The 19,664-nt window shown below is 42.1% G+C and overlaps 1 protein-coding gene across 15 annotated transcripts in view; it reads left to right on the forward strand.

Moving 5' to 3' along the window:
- The window catches only part of TANC2 (tetratricopeptide repeat, ankyrin repeat and coiled-coil containing 2), a 250,259-nt gene that overhangs the window by 147,845 nt on the left and 82,750 nt on the right, over nt 1-19,664 (forward strand). For all 15 annotated transcript variants that reach the window (XM_054801162.1, XM_054801168.1, XM_054801160.1 and 12 more), the window contains 2 exons: nt 677-863; nt 13,929-14,192. In XM_054801162.1, coding sequence (XP_054657137.1) covers nt 677-863; nt 13,929-14,192 — 451 coding nt within the window. The remainder of the gene's footprint in view (nt 1-676; nt 864-13,928; nt 14,193-19,664) is intronic.

A 19,664-nucleotide genomic window follows, 5' to 3' on the forward strand; every position in this document is an offset into this window, starting at 1 on the left:
CTTTTATCTGGTGGAGAAAGCACGTCTGGGCAGGGAAGAGCTGTCTCATATCTAGAAAAGGGATTTCGAGCTTCCTCTCTGCAAGGGTGTAAAACCACTGTTGTTTTTCTTGAATGGAGGAAACATTTGTAGAGCACAATAGAAATTGCAGCCCCACAAAGGTTTCTGAGCAGATGGAAATGGCTCAGAGGTCTTTGTAGGATTTCCTGTATATGATGTTTCTTGCCCTAAGTAAAGGTGAGATCATGCCGTATACATACCGCCCTGGAGATCTCTGCTTAAACAGGGGCACGGAATTCAGCTCACTGTATCGTAATTTTTGTTTGGGTTGTTTTTTTAACTTCCAGTTCAAAGTTAACAAAATTGTCTGTATTCATAGTAAAGTATAGAATCAGGCTTTCAGTAAATACCACTTTATTTATGTTTTCTGTGTTTCCTACTGAATGTGGAAGCAGCAATCTGTTCTCTTTAAGGAGTGAAATATAAGCAAGCCCAGCGTCTCTGTGTTTCCCACTGAAGTTGGGTGGCACAGTGGCCATTTTAATTTTGAACAGTGAAGCACTTTTTAACTTCACCATACAAAGCAAATCCTCCAACGTGAGCTAGAGAACGACCTTTTCCCCCCCCATACTGACTGACTGCGGTGAGTGACGTGTTCCTGGTTCCCGCTTTGCAGAGCTCGGCCGTAACGCAGCGCATCAGCCCCTGCTCCACGCTGACCAGCAGCACTGCCTCGCCGCCCGCCAGCAGCCCCTGCTCCACCCTCCCGCCCGTCAGCACCAGCGTCACTGCCAAGGATTGCACCTACGGCGCCGTCACCAGCCCTACCTCCACGCTGGAGAGCAGAGACAGCGGTATCATAGGTGAGTGAGGTCATCTTCCTCCCCCCTCTACTGCGAAGCCAGGCAGCTGTCGGCTGTGTTGGTTTAGTAAGCGTTATTTTAGGTAATAGATGTGCATGTGCTAATTGGTGGAATGGTTTTGCATTGTTCAAGTTAATACTGCAGTGACCAAGGTGAATTGTACCCCTCCATCTTCTATTCGTCATAGGTAAAACTACACAGAGTTGGTGAAAATTGGGGTAGATGAGGTTGGTGACTATATTATTTGATGCAAAGTTTTGGAACTTGTTTAAATGGTGAAAGAGGAAGAGTTTTATCTTTCTTCTTCTATTTTTGCATCCCATCTTCACCTTTTTTCTTCTTGCAATCTTTCTTCCCAACACATTTTTGCCTCCTTTAATTCTAGTGAGGTTATTGGGGGTTTTTTCTACCAAGTTTTTCTGTTGTTCTGTATCCTTTCCTTCAGCTACTGCCCATTTATCAATGTTGAGATGCTAATTTAGAGACACACAAGGTTTTTGGTCGAATAGGAAGATGGGATGGTCTCAGTGCCAGGCAATGGCTGTTATTTGGGGCTGCCATCCCCACCTACTACCTCAAGTAAGAGGCATCTGTTTTTTCAGCATTTTCCTTCCCTTCATTTCCATTTAGTCCACAGCCACTGTCCTTTGATGTCAGAGGAAAGAGAATGGATGATGGCATCACATTCATAGTTCAAATACTGTTGGATTATATTATTATAAATACAAAAGACTGATTATCTTCTGCGCCCCATGACTGTTAATGCCACCTTATCAGTGACTCTGTGCCTCAGAAATGACTACTTTTCTTAAGCTCAGCCTTGGGCAGGATTAAATTAACAGAAATTTCAGTGAATTTCTGTGGCTGCTGTAGCAGGTTTTTCATTCAAGTGTAAAGGATCTTGAGAAAATAACATACACAGAGTAATTTCTGTTCAGTAACTGTAAAGGCACAATGGGAGAAGAGTAATGTCCATGTAACATCAGGCAGGACGGTCCTCACTTGGTTGTCCTTGCCGCATCTTTTATGTTGAATATTTCTCCAGCTAAGAAGATTTTACTTTGGCAAAAGTTTATGTAGTGCTTAAAAGAAAAAGAAAGGAAGGTTGATAATTTAGGGAGTTTAGTTGTACTAGTGATTAATATTTTGCTTGGTTGATCAGGAAATCTGGGCTTAGTTCAGCTCCTGTATGCCACAGCAACCTTTGTAGCACTTCTGCCTGCGTGATCTTAAAATGCAAATATGTAAGCTATTCTGAGCTGCATAGCAAAGTAGGTTAATGAATTCAGGGAAAAGTCGCTGCAGTACCCCACACCCTTCGTTCTCTGCTCACAATGTCCCACGATCAGAGCTTCGGTCTGCCCGACAGCAGTCCCTTGAAGCCTGGTTGGGCTGGAGGATCACGGTGAGTAGAAGTGGACGCTTGATTCTGGCTGGGTCCTACCTCTCGGCAGAGCTGTGAATTAAGCCTAAGACTTGAATGAAGCCTGATGTGGAGCGGCAGAATCAGCAGAAATGTGCGTGCTTTGCTTTTACGAACTGCTCTTACTGATGAGATTTGTCGGTGCGTGCTGCACTGTCGCGCTGGGCTCATCTGGGCCTCATGGGTGGTGGGCAGGTGCCAACCTGAAGGCGATGGAACCGTCGTAGTTTCTTGTCCATGTGAGAGCCAGAGGAGGTCTGGGTGGCCTTGGAGCACGCCTGTGTGCCAGAGGAGCGTCAGCATGATCCCGACTCCTGGCACGCTAAGACATTGAAGCTCGTTGCTCAGACTTTCTACCCTATCCTTTTTTCAGGAGGTCTATAGTAATTCATTTTTAAGTCTGAAACATTTTTTTTTGCCCCTCACGAGGAAGATTCTCTCTTAGAGGTTCTTCTGTTGGGAACTTAGATTTTCCTGTGGAAACTTTGGAAAATAAAAGAAGGTGGCTTATCCCAAGGCTGTGTTAATGTATCCCAGATGGAAAAGTCTTGCAAAAATACGTTCATGTGGAGCAGGGGAAGCACTTTTCAAGGCTTTCGAAAATCAAGGCTTTCCTCTGCTAGTGTTTGTACTCAAAGGAAAACAAGAGCCTTTCTCCCCTTCTTTCCCCACCCCCCCTTTATTTTGACAATAACATTTTCAACACCTCCTCATTCTGGCATTTGATAGAAGCTGGGCAGCTGTAACAAATTGTGGAGAAAACGGTCTTCTCCAGTCATACTTCCCAGCAGCGAAAAAAGTTAGGAGGTTTTCTGCTAAATCTGTTTTTCTGTACCTCCGCTGTCTTCTGCAAGCGTAAGGTCAGTTCCGAGGCTGTTTCACTGCGGGAGATGGATGCGCAGTTTGGTCATTACCCTCCTGTTGGGATGCGAATTGGGAGTGCGACAGTTTTGGAAGGTGCTCTCTGCATGACAGCAATTCCCTGGAATTATTTTCACTACAGAACAGAGCAGACAAATGTCCACGTGTAGGAAGCAAAGCCCACCTGGCGCTTTGCTCTCCCCTTTCGGAACACGTCGGCTTCTTTGTTTCAGGAGGGTCAGGGATCCGGTTTCCCTTTTGGTTGCATTCCTCGGTTATTGGACACAGATCTCGTTGTATGCATTTCCCTTGCTCATGGTTGTTCTCTGCAAAGATGACTGTAGTGACAGGGCTTTTGGTCTGAGCAGCTTCACATGGTACCTCAAAAGTGTAAACCGGTTGGAGATTTCCGTGTCAAAATTACTAATGTTTTCGTGCCATTTTTGCATGTAGAAAGAGAGTAAACATTTTCCTAAGTATTTTGTTTCCTGAGTCATGATCCCTCCTGCTCCTCCCAAATAAGTGATTTAAACTATTAGCTCATTAGCTTCAAGAAGGTGTGTTTTTATAATAGGCAGCTCCAATAAATTTCTTAGTCATCTCGATAAAAGTTACGGTTTGGGGAAGATCTCTTGATTTTTGCCACCTATCGATCCTCAGCTGCAACGAATGTCGCCTCCAAATCTTGCACTCATGAATCACCACTAAATTTCATATTTTAAGAACACAGAGGGTTTAACGTGTGTCCCAGAAGGTTAACGTGCTATTTGTAAAATATTTGATAATTAGCCAAGGACAGAAAACAGTTAACCAAGGTGGGAAGTTGATCCTTACGCCATTATGCATAATTGCTTCTCTCCATGTGATTTTGCTTAGCATAAAAGGGTTTTGTACATGTTAAGATCATTTTACATACCTATATTGCTAGACATAACATTAATTTGTCAAGGTTAAATCAGAGCATGGCTCTTTAAACTCCAAATTAACTGTGTTAGGAGCCTAACTATCCCCTGAGGTGCATAGAGTGGGCATCGTGGTGTTTTAATCTGGATGTAAAGGACCAAATTTTAACCAGTCAGGTTTTCTCTGATGACTTGTCCTCTTGGAGTTATTCCTGTCCATTTGTATGTCACCTTTTATATAATTTCAATTATTAGAGAACAAGCCAGTCGTGTCTCCGATCTGCAAAGCACAGGGACTGTTTCATGCTTACTGATCACTTTAATAAATGCATCACTGGCTTAGAACAGACTTATTTTGAAATTTTAGGTCAGTCTAAAAGGGAAGTTCAGTCTACTTAGGTTGAACAGGTAACAAAAATGTTGCAAGGTGTCCAGATCTTCAAATTCAGACACTTTTATTTGTCAAAGAAAAGAAATGGAGAAGGGGGAGGAGGAGAGAGGAGGCGAGCCAAGAGGAGAGATAGGAGCAAGTCAGCCCTTTCTCCTGGAAGCCACTAAATCCTTTCCGTGTAAAACAGAATGACTGGTGAAAATGCTGACCTGACTTTAACCTCTGAATAGCTTCCAGGATTTTTTGGCGCACTCTATGTAAAAGCAGCCAACTGTTGATGTTCAAAATCTGCTACTGAAAAGAAAACTGGTTGAAGAATCGTGTGCTGCTGTGGGGGAACTTTGCACTTCACATCCCTGCAGAAGTGGACCGTATAGTTTTGCTTTGTAGAATATTTGCAGAATATAAGAAAATCTCCAGCAATCATATGCAAGCCTATAAAACAAAATAGAAAACATTTCCTGCCAGTATGTAAAGCTTACCCAAGTGTGTGCGATGTTCAAGCAGCGCTTTATGTCATTTAGCAGCAGTCTCCCAAAGGTATTAAAAAATGGCTGTTTTCCACATTGAATCTTCCTGTAGAAGTGCTGTAATTTACTCCCAGCATAAAACTGGGCCACACTTTTTCTTAATGTAAAGTCCTGTGATGATCTACACTGTGTTCCCCTCTTTATTGTTAGGGGGATCATCTTGAGCAAGGACATAGGTATGATGTTAAAGCAGCTTAAAGGGAAACCAGCGAGCTGCATAAATCCTCTTGCACCGCTGCCGCAGTGATGTAGATAGGTCTAATACTGTGTGCACCAATTGCCTTCACTTAAATTTTGTGGATTTTTAGAAAGAAGAATGACATGTAAAGGATCCCTGTCCCCTCCTGGAGTCCCCTCTAGCTTTTTTCACATTCTTTTTTTGCTGGGTTTTTTTTTAACTCTGATTCCTGAGCTTTTGTCAAGTTGCAGCTTTGTGCAGATTTATGTGTTCGTGGGTTAAAAATAGGTTTGTTAATAAATTCATCTAGAGTGCATGCTAAGCAGAATAGATGCTGCTGACAATAAAACAAGATAGATTTGTTTGCAAGTTTAACTGCTTTGAGAAGGGAACAAAGAGCAGCTCGAAAGGCACATCAAGATAAATTTAACTCAGGTTAAATATTTTTATGATCTTACAGCTAAAGCATTTGAATTCTGACATTCTCATCAGTATTATGAAATGTTCTGTTAATAATGAATAAGATTTCTAAGAATTACAGATCTTTTTTTAAAATCGAGCCAGCTTCCATTTGGGCTCATTTCCCCAAAGGAGGAGCTCCCTGAAAAATGTCTAATATTGATGAATAATGAGTTTTCATTCACTAATGCACCTGCAGATTGCAGGTGATGGGGCTGACAGTTTAGGAGGTGAAAAGGGAGGCTATTTATTGGGCGTGAGCAAAATTAGTGGGGTCACAGAATCCCAACCACACGAAGTACAAAGGGACACCATCTCTGGATCCTGATTCAGTTCTCTCTCCATTTCATTAAAAGGACAAATTAAGCAGAAGGCGAACGTGTGTGTGTGTGCAGGTGATGTGATTTGTGGTCGATGTCAGGGGTGAGAAACCATGAAGTCACGAAACAACCGTTCTGCCCTCCCCCAGTTAAGGCACTGAGGCATCGGGGGTCGGGTTTGCCACCAAAATCTGGCCCTTCAATACTGGGCAGGTAATGAGTCAGCTACAGGTCTTTGTTATCTATCTTACTGGAAAAAAAAAGAGAAAGAAGAGTGTTTAAAGCTGAAGGAAGCAGCACAGAACACGTTATACTCGAACTGTGAAATTTGCTTCAGTTTATGGTCCAGCCTGGTAGATGGAAAAAAAATTGAGTGAAAAATTGAAAGAAAGAATAAACTGAAAAGATGGATCAGAAGACAGCTAGAGGAAAATTCAGTGTTGTCAACTCCCACGGTGTTACTTTGGATACTGTGATAAGTGACTTTTCTTTAATGTTTTAGCTGTTGACGGCGTGAGATTAGATGGGACTCTCAGCTTTTATTTTAAGAGCAGCAAGATTTTAACCTTCATGGTTATGAAAAGCTTCGCAATGATCCAAGCTTGTCCAAAACGTTAATGCCAAATCTACAAGGAACTTCCCTCCCCTCGTGCATGCCCCCCTCCCATGTGCCTCCTTTCTGCTTTCTTCTTTAAATCTCACAATTTTAAAACCAGTTTCAAGACTGTGGTGGACTTAGAAGACGAAAAATTATCCCTGCCGATGCTAAAGGAGGAAAAATAGGTGAACTGATGTTGAGGAGACAGGCAAAAATAAAGAAGGATCCGAACTGGTGAAAGGTGGACAATGCAGAGAGGGCACTGAAGCAAGAAGGCGATGGGAGTCGATGTGGGGCTAAAGGGATGTGTGTACAGAACCTGCATTTCTTCTGAAGTTTTAACAGCCCCACTGTTAAAACCCAGCGGTTAGCCGTTGTGCGCAGCGAGGTGCAGGTTCGCGCAGCGTACGTGGTCAGGTTGGGCACGGAAAGGAGCGCGCAGCTTACGGCCGCTTCGGCAGTTCGGTCGGCCCTTCTCCATGATTCTAGTGCATCGCTGTCGCAGAGACGTTACTCTGGATGTGCACGTGTGGTTTTCTAGGAGGGATATGTTGAAATAATAGTATTTAGGAGCGTGTGGGGGTTTTTTATGATGCTTTGGTAAATCAGCCAACAAGATTCCTGCCTCTGTATTAGATTTGGAACCTTTCTAACAGATTTCCTTAATGTTTACAATAGTGAACTGTGCTTAAAAACATTCATTACCTTGTTTCTGCAATTTTATAAATAAACTAAAGCTTTGCTGATCTTTCTGTCTTGGGAGCGGGGTATTTGCAGTGAGTTGTGCTCTGATGGTGGGGGTGTCTCGCTCTGTCGAAAGGCTGTTTTACCCGCGCCTTACACCTCTAGTCTGAGTAGCAGGCAGGCACGAGCCCTTCGAGGCATTCCTACCGTTCTTCATCCCGCTCGTCAGCGGTGCAGCAGGGAATTCAGATTTAGAACAGAACGAATATAGGGTCAGCATGATGCTACTGTCAAGGTATTTTTCATTATGTTTCAAGACCTTTTGTGTACTTACCGTGATTTATAACAGCTCGAGGCTTGAAACAGAAATGGGTTTACCTGTTTAATCTCTGTCTTTCTTACAGGATTGTTTATATGAATTAAGCCAGTGATTTTTATTTTTTATTTCCCGTTTGATACCAGTGTTGTAACAGACGTTAAACATGTACAGAGCGGTGTGGATTTTGACCTCAAGCCTTGAGCAGGGCAGAATTAAGGTTTGGGGGTTGGTTTTTTTTCATGGAGAAGCTTTAAATTCACCGGCTGATGGTGTTGAGCAGAGAATAATGTTCTTCTAAAAGCACCGAGTGCTGCAGGGGCTGTTGGGGCATGGGCTGTGTGTGACTGCCCGAGGCTGCCCTCTTCCCTCAGCAAAGCTTTGGGCTTATGCTTTCTGCCTGCCAAATTTTTCTGTTTGGCAGCCGAGCTCCCTGGAGCGCGGTCTGGGGCGACACAGCTATATTTAGGTGTAACCTTCTGTGGCTGACTTTATGAAGGCTTATGTAGATTAGGGTAAAAAATTTGTTTTACTCCTTGCCAACTCATACCTGTTAGCTAGGACACCTCTAATGGGATAAGGCAAGTCATGTTGTAGTATGTTCCTGGAGACGAGTGAAATGAGGTTAACTTGCAGAGTTTGCATGAGGTTTTTTTAAGTACCTAATTTCAGTGCAACATATGAAGCTCGCTACTTTGCTGCAGTTATTTCTTTAAAGCAACAAAATCCCTATTTCCTATTTGAGACATTATAAATCTTCATATATAATTAATGTTACAGCTGTTGGTCATCATATAGAAAACTACTTTCTCCTGCAGTTCCATCTCAAAGGTGAACGTAAAGGTTGATGTTTTCCAGGCATGATCTCTGCCTCAAGGAGAATTGGATGGGATGGTAAAAATCCCCTCGCGTGTTTGACTCAAGACAAGTACAGTTGAAAGCCTCATGCTCCAGGGCATAGGCTAGCTTGCAACTAAATGAAAAATAGTATTTGCTATCCTGTAAATACATGAAACTCTTCAAGAAGTGTAGTGCTGGCTGCAGTGACATCTACGGTCAGCTGTCTTGGCTGAACTGCTGCTGTGATACAGATCTGTTTTTTCCCCAAAGAAATAAAAATTTATACCATGTTATTTGCAAAAAGTTCTAATCAGAATGTTTCACCAAGGGAAACGAGACAAGTTTGAAAAAGAAAGCTTAACGTAGGCAAGACCTCTGCCAAGAAGAATGCAGGTGTGTAAGTCTTGACTACTAAAAGCAAGGTAGGATTGTAAAATGACTCCAGCATCTCTGGAGTGTATCCCCTTCTGGCATCAAAGTCCACGTGTCTTCAAAGACGCCCAGGCTGTGCTGCAGTGAGTGCTGTTACAGAGGGCGGTGTTGAAATCTTGTGGAAGGAGATGTGGCAAGTCCTCAGAGAAAGCCACAGAGGGGATTGGAAAGGGGCACCGTGCTGCCTGCGGCCTCTCCTTTGAGGGTCTTTACGTCTTGTTATTCATTAATGTGTTTTACAGCACTCACATGTTTTAGATGCCTCAAATTCTGTCTGTGTTCATATGAAATAGTGTGAGACTGGAGATACATATACACACACACACGTGTCTATATTTATATACATAGGGTATTCCTGTAGTGCTACAGAGAACCTCAGATGTTCTGCACGGCTGTCAGGTTTCTCATGTTCAGTACGTGACTTGCATGGCTGCCCCTGTCTTACCCCGTCCCCTGCAATAATCCTCTCTGTGCCTCCACGGGGCAGCGACATCTCTTCTGCTCCCCGCAGCCACCGGCACGCGCCGTGGCCTGTGTGATCGCAGCCCACCGGCTCCAGTGTAGCAGGGCCCAGGCACTGCGATGTTCTGCTTTTGTTCACCAGGGTTGTGCTTTCCAGCTGGATTCAGCAGTGAAAAGAGCTTCATGTAAACGCATGTTCTCTCATGGCATCTCTGCGGCCCTTCTCGCATCACGGTGTGTTCCTGTTGTGGCAGCCCCAGCTTAACGTGTCCCATCATGTAATCTGATGCGCTGGGTATCATCTGTTAGAGACTCTGGGTTGAAAGATCTGCCTCTCGGCAGGTGGCTTAAGGCAAAAATTCCTCCTCTTTGAACTGATGACCTCAAACCCATCATCTTTCCCAAATTTAGAGCACACTATCTGTTAAGAGGTTGCATTTGTTTGAGGTTTTGGTTGATCAGGTATCCATGGGTTTAAAAATCATAGAACTATAGAATGGTTTGGGTTGGAAGGGACCTTTAAAGACCATCTAGTTCCAACCTCCCCGCTGTAAGCAGGGACATCTTCCACTCCTGGGCCAGGTTGCCCAAAGCCCCATCCAACCTGCCCTTGAACACTTCCAATGATGGGGCATCCACAGCTTCTCTGGGCAACCTGTGTCTCACCACCCTCGTTGTAAAAAAATATTCATGGGACCCAGAAGAAATTTTCTGGCAATGTCTGAAGGACCATTTGGGGTTTTTTTTGAAACCTTGTATTAAGAAATGCCACTGTCACGTTCCAGCTTTCCAGTTTCCAGTGGCAGGGATGCTGTGAGCCCCCTTGGGGCTGGGGTTCTCCTTCTCCCGAGGCTGTGACACCCCCTCATCCTGCAAACCCCTGAACATGTCCTGTGAGCTGTTACCAGTGATGACAGTCTCAGATACCAGGTTTCTCGCCTCTGTGGGTTGAGTCCACGAGTGCTCCTGCAGCCTCTTTTAGTGCTGGCACAATTTAAAAAATATAATGTAAAACTGGGGTCTGTTGGGACTTCACATCATTGGGACCTCCTTTCTGCAGGCCATCAGCTGTGTTAGCCAGTCATCATTACTAATTATAGAGCAAAGAGATCTCAAAGGATGAGTACAAAATACTTGTTTTGTGGTTAGATGTTCAATCTAACCAGAGTATTAATATCAGAAGTAATCTTAACTCCAGAGTCAATTTTTAGTATAATCTGATATTCCGATGCTGCTCTTCTCTGTTCTACGCGTACAAAAATCTGCTTGACGATAGAAGTATGGACAGCGATGCCGTCGTGTTAGTTTGTAGCTGCTGCTTGTTTCTGTCGGCTTCTCTGCATCTGGATTAAGGCCCAGAATATTTTTAACACGTAGGTAAAATTTAGATCTATTACGGATGCAACAGGAGTCCTGTTGTGGCTGTGAGTAGGATTCATCCTGAGGGTGGGTCTTCATTCCCCATGCAACCCTCTGAAGAGATTATTGCTGTAAAGCGCAGTTAATCCCCCGCAGGGGCCAGCGCAGGAGATGACGGGGAGATGTTCTCACACACCCGGACCATATGAGCACCGACCCTGTCCTAGAATACCCTCTGCAGCTCTGGAAAGTTTAGGGCACAAATATGGCAAACTTGAAGAAATTACATTATTTTGCAGATTTCCTTCTGGTTGTGGGTATTCATGGGCTTGATCCTGTCGGGGGCCAAGATGAAGTTCTTTCTGCCCAAGAAACAGAATTTTTTCAGTCGGAAGGGACCTACGGTGATCATCTAGTCCAACTGCTTGACCACTTCAGGGCTGACCAAATCTTTGTATATGAGCATTACCAGCTTTTTAGCCCTGAGTGTCACACTGCATCAACCTTAGTTTGTGCAGATAATCTGAATTTTCTGAAATTAGCTGTTGCTTCACAAGTTTTGACTGTGGAATTGTAATTTCTGAGCAACTCCCTGGGTCGCGCCGTTGGTAAGCTTTAGTTCTCCCCAGAGACGTGCTCTGCATGTCGGTTCATGTTGCTGGCTCGTAGCTAGCCTTATGCTGTTGCCTTTTAAATAAAGTCAAAATTGGTTTGCTTTAAAATAGCTCATAGAAGATATCAAGTCCATAGAGCAATCGCTTACAGCCTGTGTAGCAGTACTTATATCATCCAGGGCTGTTCAGAAGGTAAATTAATCCACAGGGAACGATCCTAAATACCTGATTCAATGAAGAGTTTGCACATAAAACAGCTTTAGTGTAAAACAGTGAAAATTATGTTTAAAATGAACACAAATTGATGAGTAGAAAAGTGGCCAGCAGGATTTATTACCTTTTTTTTTGTTGCTTCATTTAGAGAAAACTTATTTTGACACATAGTTATTTTGGTTTTCCTCAGTTTGATGTATTGGAAGATGACTGATTTCAGATGGTGATGTGTTTCTACACAGAATAATTAGACATATACTGAGATTTAAAATCAATGTGTTTTAATGGATCAGTTGATTATTTTTTTCTGTAAATAGACAACGTGGTATGCCTAGCACTGCAGACCCAGACTTTGAAATGGAGATTTTCTAGAAAACCATTTCAGATGTATTTCTCAACATTAAACAATTTGAGGGAGCAAGAGAAATCTGTGAACATCTGTTTCTTGTTTTTGTCTTGTTTTCCTATGCTAAAGTGTAAATGTGTTTACCTGACAGCAAACCTATGTTTAAATGCCAACAAGCAAATACCGGTTCTTAGAAGTTGCGTGTGTTGGTTTTAAATTTCAAAATATGTTACAAGCAACTCTGTTTTGGAACGCTTGATGAGATGGGAGGATATTGATCCCCCTGCATGGACAAGAAACCCAATACTGAGTAATAAAATGATAGAGATAGGGGTGAAGGTTGGTGGGATGGATAAAGAACAGGCACAGTAAGAATTACAGGTCTTGAATTCTTTTTAATGATGATTTTGTGACTTTAGATGTAAGCAGCTAATTCTGGTTCCTATTATAATGTCATTTAACATGTATAATTAAGCCAGATCAGTCCTTGGACGTGGAAGTTCAGGGTTTCGCACTGGGGATAGAGTCCAGCAGTCTGCTTGGCACCTCGATGAGGAGAGCCGTCCAGAGCCCTGGCTTTAAGGGTCAGCCCTTTCGTGTTTTGTCAGATCTATATGGGTATTTCCGAGAATTTAAATTGAATGCCTAATGTTGGGCAGTGAAATTATTCCTATGCTCAACATGAAAACAATTGGCTAAAATATGTAGTTCTCTGCTTCTGGATGCATTTATTAAAACAAGCGAAATAACCCTTACCCATTTTTGATTAAACTGCATCCTCCTTCAGGTGCTCTTTGGCTGGAACTTCTGTTCTAGGTTGCTTACTCTTAAAATTTGGTATAGAAAAAGCTTTAGCCTAAAAGCATACGAGTCGTTGGAGTAATTTCCTGTTTGCATTTATCAATGTAAAAATAAATGTTGTGCTGTTTGTTAATGAGGCAGCATCTCTCGTGGTTCGGGAGTGGGCTTTTGTGAAGGCAAGGCGGCTGTCCCTGAGGAGACATTACAAGAAGCGATGGATCCACGCTGTTGTGTCCAGGGACAGATGGCTCAGAAATTAGCAGAGAATTTGGACTGGGAAAGGTATTTACCACAGCTAAGCAAAAATGACGGATTTCAGTGGATTTAGCAAGTGGATCTACAAGCACAGCGTACATCGGGGCCTTCAGCATATTCAGGGTTGAGTTGAATTTCAGGGTTTTGCATAGCAGTGGAAATGTGTGTGACTGGGGCGATGAGAGGATAGTGAGCTCTGGTTTGTGATTTTTTTTTTTTTTTCCTTTTTTCTTATTTTTTCTTTCCCCCCAAGTTAGGGAGCAGGCAAGTTTGACACACTCAGATAATACCTGGTTTGGGCATCAGGACCTTCTCTCAATACCTGAGGGGTCTGGTTATGACCTTGAAGGAATATGTGGGAGACTGAAGATAAAAGGGAAGTCAACAGCCCGAAGGGAGTTACAGCCAGGGGATAACGGCATCAGAATTCAGAAGAGAAAACACCAACGAGATGATGGTAGTGGCATGGATCAGTGTAATATTGTCACTTCCCAATGTGAAAGTCAATATAGCAACAATCCTGATCTGTAAAATGAAATATTGTAAGGGAAAATGTGTGGATTACAGTTAAAGCTTCGTAAAAACCTGCTGTCGATCAGATGAGATACTGGGTTCAGTTTCTGAACCAAATTAATCCATGAGAGCTGGTTGTTCATGGAAGGCAGGTGGGGGCTTTTTGGTGTCAGACATTGCAAGGTTATAAAGTTCTGCGAACATCCCCTGAAAATGTGCAAATTAAAAGATATGAGGAGCGCCAATAATGTTTTTTCCTTAATAATTTCTGCTCTTTGTGGAATTGTGTATTTGAATGCAATGCTGCACATAATTTTTAATGCTCTTCGTAATTACAAATGGGTTTTAACAGTATGAGCCAAAACATTATAGCCTAAATGTTCTTTTAGAAGTAGTAGGCAGAAGCAGTATCATTAAACTAAATTCCATAATCTCTGATGTATGTGAATGTGGAAAATATGATGAACATCATTTTTGGCTCTTGCATTGCACAACTCGGTGTAGAGCAGCGTGTGTGCAAGCCATTCTTTCTTTGTTACTCATTTTGTTTATAATTTCTTCCTTCAAGCTACTTTGACAAGCTACTCAGAAAATGTGGAACGCACTAAATATGGAGGGGAAAGCAGTAAAGAACTTGGATCTGGAGGAAACCTGAAACCTTGGCAGTCCCAGAAATCCAGCATGGACTCCTGCTTGTACCGCGTGGATGAGAACATGACGGCCTCCACCTACAGCCTGAACAAAATCCCGGAGAGGAACCTGGAGACGGTCTTGTCCCAGTCAGTGCAGTCTATTCCTCTGTACCTTATGCCACGGCCAAATTCAGTAGCAGGTAAGAAATAAACGTTTTTGCCTTTAGGTCAGAACGAGACACAGTACGTGCATGTCACAGCCTTTTTTCGTGTTCTCGTTATCCGAAGAGAAATCTCCTTTCGGTAGTCATCATCATTAAGCGTGACAAAAATTGTGTTTTCATTTGTCTTATTGCTTCTAAATGGAAAATTCCTGTGGGGAAAACTGGTTCTGATGATGTTTAATGGTTATTTCAGCAGTCTGTGGTCCCTTTTTTACAAAATTATACAACTATAAGGTTATTGGAGAGTATTTTTTTTTTTAAATAATAATTCTTTGCTACAATGCAAATAATCTAGGGTTTAAAGTACCACATAATTCCAAAACATCATAGCCATTTCTACTATTTCAAAGGATTCATTGCAAGTAAAATCAAGTATCTGATCTTCTCTGAAGACCTTAAGAACTTTGGAGTTAAGAGAATTATGATACTTTCTCTCTAAAGAGTAGTTACTATGGATCCCATCTCTCTTGGTGGACTTTGTCCTGAACATCTCCGCGCACACGTGTGCACACACTGGTTTGGCTTTTGCAGCATCTGGGATTTGCTAATCACTGAATTTTTTTGTTGTTGTTGTTTTGGCACAACATCAACTTTTTCTTCATTTAATTTCATGTCTGCTGTTTGAAAGATTCCTAGATGATGCTTTGATGTATCTTATTGATGTCTCTTAACAACCTGCTAAGTTTCCCCCTGAAGTTGGTAACAGCAGGACAGAAACAAGCAATAGGATTAAAAAATATGAAAGCTTTACTGAAAAGCTGCTTGTCTGGAATTATTCTTCTTTGCTTTGCTGCCCCATATTTTTTTCTTATTGGGTAACTTCTCTGGGGTTAAATTCTTCTGTTGCGGTGGTCGGTTGGTCGGTCGGTCTGTGTAGACACATGGAGAAATACAGTCTTGGTCTTTTTGTGGAGTCCCTGCAGGGTTCTCCCGCTGGCTGGCAGCACGAATAGTGCTCCACAAAGTCCAGACCGCACCAGCCTGGGATATATATTGTCTGTTAAAACAGCATCTCTCGGCAGCCCAGGCTGTGTTCCATAACTGGATTAGATTTCCTTGTTAATCCCACTTTGGACTGTCACAGGCCTGAAAGCAACGTAGAAACAAGATTTTGTAGATGCTCAAATATGGGCACCCTAAGCATGGAGGTACAGCAACACATGCTACTTACTTATGTCTGAAAGACGAAAAGTCTGGGATTTCAGCATGAAAAGAGGGGATAGGAAAAAAGCGGGAAACTCTGCTTACGTAGCCTCGGTGCTTTAGGTTCATTTCTTATAAACGACACCTTATAAACACCTTCAAACACCTGGCCTGGTAGGCCAGGCACCGTACATTTAAATATGTGTGCGTATTGCTTTAATTGGCTTTGGAAGTTGTTGGCTTGCTTGATGCATTTGGTTTTTCTCTTGAAACATTATGTGCCTGTATCTAGCAAGATTCGGGAACACCTTTTCCTTCTGGATGATTTGGTTTTGTGGGTTTTTTGCTGCTTTTTAGTAGTGTATCAGCTAACACACTTCATGTCCCAGGATAAATCGTTGTGGTAGTAACTATGGACAAGAATACGAGACTTGGCTTTGGTCTATTCAGTCTATTCTTGGGGATCAATGCACGGCAGCACTTAAACCTTGTGGCTTTTTTCTTTTTTTTCTTCAATTTTTAAAAAAAGTTCTCCCTGTATATTTTCCAAAATGGCACAAAAATGTTGGTTCTTATAGCAGGCATACAAACAGCAATCACTGCCATGTAATACATCCCTTCGCTCACCCTGTGGCCTACAGCTGGAAGCAGTTCTCCCAACGCAGATTGATCTCATCTTGCACTTCGTTGCACGATATTTCTTCAAAAACAGTTAAAATGTCTTATTTTGGTAAATACTTTCTCTTGGAAAAAAACACTGGAAACTCTCGTGTACCTTAAAATGCCAAAGCGAGATGTTAGATTTGGTAGAGCACCTTGGGGTCCTGGGGAATGACAGAGATCCGTGGGTTACCGTACATGTGATAGGAGTTTTTTTACAAGCCCAGTTGTGGGAGCATGTATGGTGAGCAATACTGAGGCAGTTACTGGACGGAGTATAAAAGTCGTTAGGCAATTTTGTGGAATGAAGTCAGAAGCAGCTGTGAAGGGCACTGCTGTCTGCCCGAGCAGCGAGCGTTGCCAAACAGACTTGGAAGAGAAAGGGGAACTGTGCTGCAAAAGGGTCGGAGCAAATTATCCCTCTTGCAGTAGCAGAACTTAAAGGTCTCCGTGTCACACATAACTTACGGACAACAAATTGCTCACAGCTTGGCTGTGAGGTAAAGTGCTACTAATAAATGAGAGGAAAACGAAGCACAATGTGAGCGTAGTCTCTATGCACTAATACCATGTTTGAGGAGGAAAAGACTTAAGGAAATTCAGGGACCAGAGCTGCTGGTTCTTTTCTCCTAATATCTCACATTAACAGCTCTCAGTTATATTTAAATTAGTGCCACCACACTTCAGAGCCAGCCCTGTTAAAGCCAGCGGGGCAGGTCAGGCACTGAGTCCGTTCCACCTTCAAATTTCATCAAGTCTTTTCAAAGCTAAAAATGCAATTCAGGTCCTGAAATTGGTTTCGTGCACCGTTTGCAGGCTGTCTTCAGAAACACAGAGAGGAGCCCAGCCTGGCTCCGTATTGTCTTTTTTGTCTTTTGATACAGAAAAGGTAGTTTTGATCTCCACAGGGAATCTTTTAAAGATCTTCTTACTGAGTTGGCATTTCTCTTGCACTTTTTTTCTCGCAAGTTGGTGGAGCTAAATATTCTTTCAGCATTTTTTAGTTATGTCTCTCTGGAATTCCAAGGGTTTTTTTACGATCTCAAGAGGTTTTTTTATATTTTCTAGATTATACTATTTCCACCATTTTGCTTATAAAGTCCCTATCAATTCAAAAAGAGAAGTGGTTCGCTCGCTGTGTCCCTCTTATCCTTGGAAGAACGCTTGTTGCCACAGCACAGCCTGAGAAATTGAGATTTTTTCCATCAGCTAAATTGCATAAAACCAGCTGGAATGAAATGGTTATATAGCTTTCATCTTGGAAACTGAAGCGTATCCCACCCCGGCTAAACACAAGGAACGGTAGCCTTTCGTTGGGTGTCGGCCTCGGTTTCTCATAGCCTCTTGGAGAAGATTTACCTGAATTTAATAAAGATTTCTAATGTCATGCGTTGAGTGGCTTAGAATTTTACCAAAGTTACACTGCTGTTTAAAGGTCAGATGGCTGAATTTTCTGAAAAGCTTTAGCATAACTGTTCAGCCACATTGGACATGAAAATAAGGGGAAAATGCAATGTTTTGCTGGAGGTAAATTCCTGTACTCGTCGCATTTGAGAGGTCCCAGCACCTCCAGTTTTGCCACTTGGGCGCAGCCGCCTTTCCTTGGTGTTACGCTGCTTTCGTTAAACCCCTCTTGAGGCTCTAAATTGGAGTCAATTCTTGTAATCTTACTGACTTCAGTGATCTGAGACAGCTTCATTTACGTGATGATCATATTATTGGGGAAGGAGTTGCAAAAATCAAATTTAGTCCTGGTAGCCTCACACTTACGCTTATTTAAAAGTTCCCTCTGTTTTGGTGAACTCCATCCCTGACTATCTAAAATGTAGAGTATTATCAGATTAGAACCACAGTCAGTCACATTAACTGGTATTTTAAATCATTTGCGCGCAAGGAAGTGATTACATGTTCTGTTAACCTCGTTATAACTCGAATCCATTAATACACTTTTTTCTTTTAACCAATGTTATGTTATACTGTATTAATTTAATGGGGGAGACACCCACAAAAAAGCAAATGAAAAATTCTCTTTGTTCTTAATTAAGGAAATTCCCTTCCTATGTAGTCAAGATAAGGGAGTGTTGGGAGGTCTGTGTTACCTCTCCCAAACAGCCTTTGCAGTACAAAGAAACGTTCCATTCTTCCAGTGTTAACAGCAATTTTTCTTGCTGTGTGGCATTCAGAAAGCATAACCCAGTAATCACCAGTTCTAACTGAAACCCCAAATCTTGAAGCTTTAAAAGAAGAAAAAAAAAAAGAAAAAAGGCAGGAAATGGAAAGGAAGAAAGAAGTGGAGTCAAGGTAACAAGTGTCCGTGTTTGTTAGAAAAATCTCTGTATTTCACCGAGACGCACAAAGCCGGGTGTACACGAGCTGTATTGCTGGCCTGAAGCAGTCGTGATGGCCATGACAAAGGGTACAAAGCTAATCTGGAAATCCTCCATCGTATTGATAGCAACAGCAAATTACCAAAAAAGCAATTCAAATTCCCTTTTTTGTTGCATTTACCTGTTCTCCAGTGATTTGGGTGACAGTTTCAAGAAGACAGTCAGGAGTTGGTAGCAAAATTCTTTCAAAAAAACCCACCCAAATTAAAAAAAAAAATAAAAATGTGGTCTTTTCTTCTGTGTGGTGCTGACCTTTTTACCTGTTGGGAGACATGGTGTGTGCTGTGAAATGAGAGAGGGCTGCAATTTTTGAGAGGTTATGATCCAAGAAAACACCCTATAAAAATAATCCTGGGTCTTCCAATAATTCTTTAAAATTCACTTTTACAGTTCAGTCCCATGTGAATCCATTTGCTTTGCTGTTTTATTGTTCCCAGAAACTGAAAGCTTCAAGTGCATTTTCTTCCTACCCCATCCCAGGCAAATACACACGATAATTCATTTTATATACTTCAACATTTTTCCTACTAATCGTCAAAAGACGCTTGGCATTAAAGTTGGGCATTTGGATTTTTGAATGAACAGAAATTTATTAGGAAAGTTTATGTTTCGTGTACACAATGAACATCTCATTCTATTTCCATTACCCATGAAATGAAACATGAAATCTTGTGTTTTTTAGACCACATGCATGTTTTATAAGGTCTGTTTAAATGTTAATAGAGAATTAATGCCCTTACATAATACCAGCTTCTCTCTTTTTGCTCATGGAGAATATAAAATAGCAACAAATAAATTATTAGTTATTAACTTTAAATTCTTTATCCATTAGAAGAGTGTATCTTTGAGGGCGATTTGCCTAAATGCCTATAAATAATGTCTTTCTGAGAACATAGTGCGCGGTGGTTGTCTCGGGGAGCATCCCGTATCCCAGTAGCTGGTCCCCTAAGGGTGTTTCTGGCAGAGATCTGAGTGTCTGGTAGACCTGCCTACCTCTGCCTGCACCACACAAGGGCAAAAGCACAAGCTAATAGTACAAGAAAGGTTATAAAATGTGGCTTGAAAAGCATGACTTCCAGAAAAGCAAATCTCTCTCCACCTAAGGTCAGAAAAATAGGAGGTCGAGCAGCAGTATTCAAGCAAGTGACGGAAGTGATTGGAAGAAACTGGTCAGAAAAATGGGGTTTTTAATGTTGAGGTACGTTCATATTTTCCTCTATCCCATGGTTTCCCTGGAAGAGTCCGGGAAAGGTCACAT

This window comes from Grus americana, chromosome 22 (assembly GCF_028858705.1).
Source record: "Grus americana isolate bGruAme1 chromosome 22, bGruAme1.mat, whole genome shotgun sequence".
In the NCBI taxonomy this organism is placed as follows: Eukaryota; Metazoa; Chordata; class Aves; order Gruiformes; family Gruidae; genus Grus; species Grus americana.